Below are 6,963 nucleotides of genomic sequence, written 5' to 3' on the forward strand. Positions count from 1 at the left end.
GATGCAGTGTTCAGTGACTCGTTAGTTAAGTATAACACCCAGTGCTCATCCCAGCACGTGCCCTCCTCAATACCCATCACCCTGTTATCCCCTGCCCCCACCCACCTCCCCTCTGAAACCCCAGATTGTTTCTCAGGGTCCATAGTCTCTCATGGTTCATCTCCCTCTCTGATTTCTCCCCCTTTGGATTTCCCTCCCTTATCCTATGGTTATCCGTGCTATTACTTATGTTCCATATATAAGTGAAACCATATGATAATTGTCTTTGTCTGTTTGACTTACTTCACTTAACATAATCCCCTCCAGTTGCATCCATGTCAATGCAAATGTGGGTATTCATCATTTCTGATGGCTGAATAATATTCTATTGTGTATATGTACCACATCTTTATCCATTCATCTGTTGAAGGGCATCTCGGCTCCTTCCACAGTTTGGCTATTGTGGACATTGCTACTATGAACATTGGGGTGCACATGCCCCTTCTTTTCACTACCTCTGTATCTTTGGGGTAAATACCCAGTAGCGCAGTTGCTGGGTCGTAGGGTAGCTCTATTCTTAACATCTTGAGGAACCTCCATACTGTTTTCCAAAGTGGCTGTACCAACTTGCATTCCCAGCAGCAGTGTAAGAGGGTTCCCCTTTCTCCACATCCTCACCAACATTTGTTGTTTCCTGTTTTGTTAATTTCTGCCATTCTAACTGGGGTAAGGTGGTATCTCATTGTGGTTTAGATTTGTATTTCCCTGATGGCTAGTGATGTTGAGCATTTTTTCATGTGTCTGTTAGCCATTTGTATGTCTTCTCTGGAGAAGTGGCTGTTCATGTCTTCTGCCCATTTTTTGACCGGGTTATTAGTTTTTTGAGTGTTGAGTTTGAGAAATTCTTTATAGATCTTGGATATCAGCCCCTTTATCTGTAATGTCATTTGCAAATATCTTCTCCCATTCTGTGGGCTGCCAGTTTTGTTGACAGTTTCCTGTGCTGTGCAGAAGCTTTTTATCTTGTTGAAGTCCCAAAAGTTCATTTTTGCTTTTGTTTCACTCTCTGGCAGATTTCTTATATGAATTATTAAATGAAATTAACAGAACTTTCCGAAATATTCCATTCTTAATTATTGACTGTTTCCACATAAGAAGATCTGTTTAGTTCTACAGAAGGAAAAATAAAACATCAATACCAATAAAGAAATTATGAATTGCCAAAAGAACTGCAGATGAGAAAGAAAAATAAATCTACACTCTTGCAGTCTGCTTTAGGTACAACTATTCCCTTCATTCCAAACCTTCATATTTACCAACACAAATCTTAATTTTGGTAGCACAGCATGGTTAGAAGCCACGAAAATCGTCTTTGGAGACCTCAGTGGGTTTTTCAAGAAAGCTCTGTGAAGAAACCTCTGATGTCTGTCATCTTCAACTCGGGAAATCCCTGCATAGGAAGAAAGGTATTGGCTAAACTTGAGGATTTCCTGAAGTGTCTAGAGGAAACATTTTTAAGTGGGATAGAGTAGTAGCATCTCACGTATAGCTAAAGACATATAAGCACAATTACATGTGGATTATAACCCACATAGTTATATGTGAATCAGGAATTCAAATTTGGAAGGGAGGGCCGGCTCAATTTATTCCTTCTTCCTGTCAAAAGCTGAAGGGTGGCTCCCAACCTTTGGCTGTCTACACTTCGGGAGTCTTCAGCTGAGTTCTCAGCCTCTAGTTGAGCGTTGACTTGCTCCAGGCCAAGCCAGACATTCATTTTAGCGGCAAACCCTCAGACCCACGCACCTTCTCACAACTCTGCCTTTCTCGGATTCCGAGCTAGAGTGGGCAGAGCACGAGGTACCGAGGACTGGTTCACAAGGGGCGTTTGGGGACGACACTTTCGAACAGCATTTGTAGCTGCCAAGAGTAGCCAACAAGCACCAGATTTATGAGCACTTTGAAAGAAGCACCTTCACCATTGGCTTTTTGAGCGGCGCTGTCGCTAGGGAGCGGCGAGCAGGGCGAGCACAGCCCCAGGAGAAGCCCACGCTGTTTGTTCCTGTAACCCGGGAGAGGGGACGCACACAGTCGGGCGCGCGGACACACACGCACGCTCACGCACGCTCGCGGCGAGTTCGAGCCCCGCAGCCCCCGACTGCCCGAGGGCGCCCCCCGCGTCGCGACAAGCGGAGCAGCATCCGCCCTCTGGCTCCTGCTGCTGCCGCCCAGAGGAGAGAGGAACCTGGAACCTCTGCCTAGAATTTCCCCCGGCGCCGCGCGCTGCGGAGAGCGGCGGAGGTGGGCGCGAGGAGGAGAACGCGGTGAATGAGTTCTCCCCTCGTCTCGGAGTTGACTGAGTTGGCGGCGCCGCGCCCGGGCTTCCGGCTTTCGGCGCCCCACGCGCTCGCGGCTCGCGGGGCTGCAGCCCACGCCCGTGGCCCGGACTCTGCGCCGCGCCGGGGGAGCCGAGGCTCCGGAGCTCCTGTCCCGGCTCCAGTCCGGGAAAAAGGAGGGCTGTTCCCTGGCCGAGGCGCACGGCCGCGCGCTTTTCCCGCACTCTCCGCGGCCCGATCTGTCTCTCCATGGCGTCTCATCAGCAATCCCGGATCCAGGCTTACCTGGAGAAGAACAAGATCGGTCCCCTGTTTGAGGTAAGGCGCCGTGGGTGAGGGCGGTCCCGTTTGTGTTTGGGGGGAAGGGGTTCAGAACACCCGGAGGAAGGAGGGATAGTGAAAAAATGCGCGGGAGGAGGCGGCCGTGCGGCCCCAGTTCATTGGCATTAGCTCTGGCCGGGCCAGGTGTCCTGGAACGCGGCCGGGCAGGCTCCTCGCTGGTTACCTGGGAGCGGACAGGTGAGCTGGAGAGGGCCCAGCCTGTTTGGCAGGGAAGTTTGAGCGGTCTGACCGTCCTGCATCTCGCAGCCTCATGCACAGGACCCGGACAGGCTGAGACGGATAGATGCACACACTTAGACTGTCTTACACATGCACACTTTCTTCCTGGAATTTACCCTATATTGCGTGTTGGATTTTTTTTTTTTTTTAATGTGGGCAATAGTAGAACCCAGAAAGGGGGAAGAGGTGCTTAGCAATGGAGAGGAATATGGTTAACTGGGAGAAAACTGAAGTGGTAAGGAGTAGGCTTCGGTAGGTGCTGGAGCGTTGAATGAAATTGTCAAACTGAGACCCTGACATTGATGTCTGGATGGACGGAGAGTCCTTTGCATTGCAGACCCTACATGTGTTAGGGGGAGAAAGGGGCGGAGGAAGATTCAGGAAAAGCATACACGTATTTATGAGAAGAGACGTGTAGCTCTGAGCTGTTTTCTCTCGCCATCAAAGAACTGTAACAGAAATACAGTAGGAGAAAGGAAGAGCGGGAGGACATGAGAAAAAGAACGGGAGACTGAACCCGGCGCTGGCAAAGCGTCCCGCGGGTAGCCAAGGCGCTGGGCAGACGCCGGTGCCGGCGGGGAGGGACGCCCACGGTCCGTTCCCATCTCGGCTCAGCCGTCAGCTGGGCACTGATAGGAGACGACCGGACGTGGAAGGGTCAAGATACCCCCACCCCCGCAAAAAGGCAGTTGTGGTCATTATTCGGGGTTTACGTGTCCGCGGCGTCGGAATAAGGCTGGAACGCGCTGGGGGGAGAGAGAACCGAGCTGGTTTCCTAGTACTGAAGAGAAGAGAATAACTGCAGAGAAAAAAAATAATGCGAAATAATGCCCTAGCAGAAAAAGGGAGAGAGAGGGGCAGACAGGAATGTGATCAGATATGGGAAGGATGGGTTTCAGATAACTAGATCTCAAGTTTTTCTGCCCAACTTTAAGTTAACGTTGTACTGTCTAGAGAGAGATATGGCCATTGTTTCAGCTGAAACTTATTTTTTTGTAGAGTCATAAAATCCTATAATGCACGTCTTGATTCTTGTTTCTGCCAAAAGTGTTAGCAAAGAAAGTCCATATGTAAAAGCAATGTAGAATTGCTGGAGCGACTAGATTGTTCTTCTTTAGTCTAACGGTTAGAGACTATAAATAATTCTATCAATCAAAAGCTAAAGCGTAACAAGCCTTTGTGACACAGTGTGTTGATTGTGTCAAAAGAAATATTAAAATAAATATTTTCAGAGTGTATTTACTCCCCTAAAATATAAAGTACCATTTACCAGGGAGAACAAGTGAATTGTTTTAATAGATTTATTAACTTATTTTAAAATTCCTGAGACTCTCTCCAAGTGATAATAATAGAGTTTGGGATATATGTAAACTTTCTACATAATTAGGAAATAAATCCAACTTGATTTTTATCAAGTGCTCATTAAAAAAAAAAACTAGCTCACCAGATAGTTCTGCATTGATGAATTTTAAGTGATGGCAGAATTGTTTTCATAAAATCATAAGACCTGCTCACCGAAAACCAAACAATGACAAAATTATATGGTGTGTATTTTATTGATTTTTTGGGGGGGTTACACATTACCTACATCCCCATTAGCTTGGATTGCAGTGATGAGTAGGTAATTTCTGAGGATTGATATGCACTTTAAATAATTGAAGGGAGAAAATAGCTAACTTCTAAAAGCAGGTTCATATGCAAAAATTTTGATCATAACAGAGCTTGGTTTTGAGTAGAATTCTACATACTTCACAAAATTAGAAAATCTCACTAGCTTGTAGCCTCTCTCTCCTCATGCTAGAAAACCAGTGAAACTAGTGTAAAATGGATATTGTTGATCTTGCATTCTCCTCAAAGCTCCCAGGACTTTGGTCAATGGTTCTCATAAGAACTGCTTCAGGAGATCAATCAAGGAGGATCCCAGAAACCTGAACTTAGTAAGAAGTGGCACAAATGATTGTTACATATTTAATTCCTGGACCACATTGTAAGAAACAGTACATAAGTTAAAATCTCTTACCTATCACAGATTGAAATAGGTGACTCCCAAGTTTTATCTGTTCTATGTTGTGATTTTTTTTTTTTGTGCTGAGGCACTGGAGTTGGTGACACAGGCTTACCTTAGTTTTGAAAATATACAAAACCCAACAATATGTTCCCTTTACAGATTTTGTAAGGTAGGAATATTTTGACAGACTTACTGGAGTAAGGCGCTTTAAAGAGAGCACATGAATATTGTTTAAAACAAAAAGCAAATTAACATATACTGGTTGAGAATACTTGTATCCTGCTGTTTTTACCTATACAGCTTAATTACTTAATTTACTTAGTTTATTTCTTAGCTTATTTGCTTATTTCTAACATTTTATCATGTGAGAAGCTTATAAAACTGTACACAGTATTGTATTTCAAAAACTAGATGAAAATTTATCTTGTTTCCAGGTGATTTAAGAGTATAAATTTATATTGCCTTTAAATGATTTAACATGCTTTGAGGCATTACAAAACCTGCTTAGAAATCATTGCATTAGAGTCTTGGGTAATGATATTTTAATTAAATAATATAAAGAAAGTTGTAAGGTGGATAAGTAATAATGACTTATATTCTACAATCTCTTTGAAATTTTTGTGAGATGGAACACTATTAGTATTCTCATTGGCTTATTCAGGACAGGTTAGTAGTGAACAGCCTAGGCATCAATCTTTAAGGAATGCTGGACATCGCTTCAATAAATTAGAACTGTAGTCCTATTTAATATAGATTTCCACATGTAATAACTTACTTAATTAGCAAGATGTGAAGTGGTTTGGCTTCCACCAAAGTACATTTTTTTGCAGCATATATAGGCAAGATTCATGGTGCAAACACAAGACTTATCTCAACCAACCACTTAATAGTTGAGGAACCTGACAGTCAAAAATTCTAAAACTGAATAATTTACTGGCATATATCTGCTTATTGGGATCAAGTGATCTATTTCGTCTATATTGTAAGCAGTTAAACTTCATTCCCAATAAATTATATGATGTGGAACATCACAATAAATTCCTTATTTTCAACATAGAGAAGTATATACTTATCAGCTTCTCCCATTTCCCATGAAATAAACAGAATAATTATTTGAATATTATTGGTTGGAAGGGTGCTTAGGGCAGTCGTATATCTTGGTTTAGGAATGATTACATTTATAAGAGAGTGAAATCCTAAACTATTAAAAGCAGGATAATGGAGCCCCCATTAACTCTCCATAGAATATTTAAATCTCTGTGTATTGAAGATGTGGCAAACCCAATTCACTATATTTCTCCAAATGTGGTCTGAACCACTCCAAGTAGAATGGAACCACTTTATCACCTCTGTATATTTCAAAGTACCTCACTTACATGGGCTAAATTCGTGCTAACCAATTTGACATATATGTTATGAGGTGGACTCATACCAAACAAGTGGTCAACCATCAGCTTGCATCATTCACACACCTATTACTGCACAACTTGTTTTTCTCTGGTACCCTAGCCCACACTTTCCAGCCATGTCTGCAACCTTGAACTCCAGTTGGCCTGGAGATTATCAGGCAGTTGCCTGGCAGGATCAGGAGATTTGTTATGTATGAGGTAGGGGGCTGTGGAGAGAATAAGTAAACATATTGAAAATAATGCAAGCCAGCTCCCTTGCTATTAGAGATGGGAGTCACAAATACAAAAAGGAAAAAATGTAGAACGAACCCTGTGGTGTTGGATTGAAATTGGAAGTATTGGTGTATCTCATGACTTCAAGAATAGAAATAGATATCAATGTAATAGAAGTAAGCATAGATTTGTATGTATTAACATATACATAAGTATATATGCCTGCATTTATTTCCTTACTCTGTCTACTGTGATGGCCTGGGAAAAGCAACACCTCAGTAGCAATGAGCACACCTAGTGACCAGATTTTGAATTCTAAATACCATTCTTCATCAAGTAGAGCCAGGTATCCTCGGAGAAATGGTTGATTCTAGACTTGGGTCTGGGAAAGTATAAGACCTAGACCATCTTATACCAGGAAATGAGGAAGTGGTCAAAGAATTATAGGAACATGTCAAAA

The 6,963-nt window shown here is 43.1% G+C and overlaps 1 protein-coding gene across 1 annotated transcript in view; it reads left to right on the plus strand.

Annotated features, from left to right (window-relative positions):
• The first annotated feature begins 2,076 nt into the window (after nt 1-2,076).
• CUNH8orf34 (chromosome unknown C8orf34 homolog) overlaps nt 2,077-6,963 on the plus strand; it is a 377,054-nt gene continuing 372,167 nt past the window's right edge. Inside the window, 2 exon segments of the mRNA XM_025871441.2 lie at nt 2,077-2,416; nt 2,419-2,630. Coding sequence (XP_025727226.1) covers nt 2,305-2,416; nt 2,419-2,630 — 324 coding nt within the window. The 5' untranslated portion in view covers nt 2,077-2,304.

Source organism: Callorhinus ursinus, unplaced genomic scaffold, assembly GCF_003265705.2.
Source record: "Callorhinus ursinus isolate GAN/ISIS: 27379988/994484 unplaced genomic scaffold, GSC_fseal_2.0 scaffold5, whole genome shotgun sequence".
Taxonomy (NCBI): domain Eukaryota; kingdom Metazoa; phylum Chordata; class Mammalia; order Carnivora; family Otariidae; genus Callorhinus; species Callorhinus ursinus.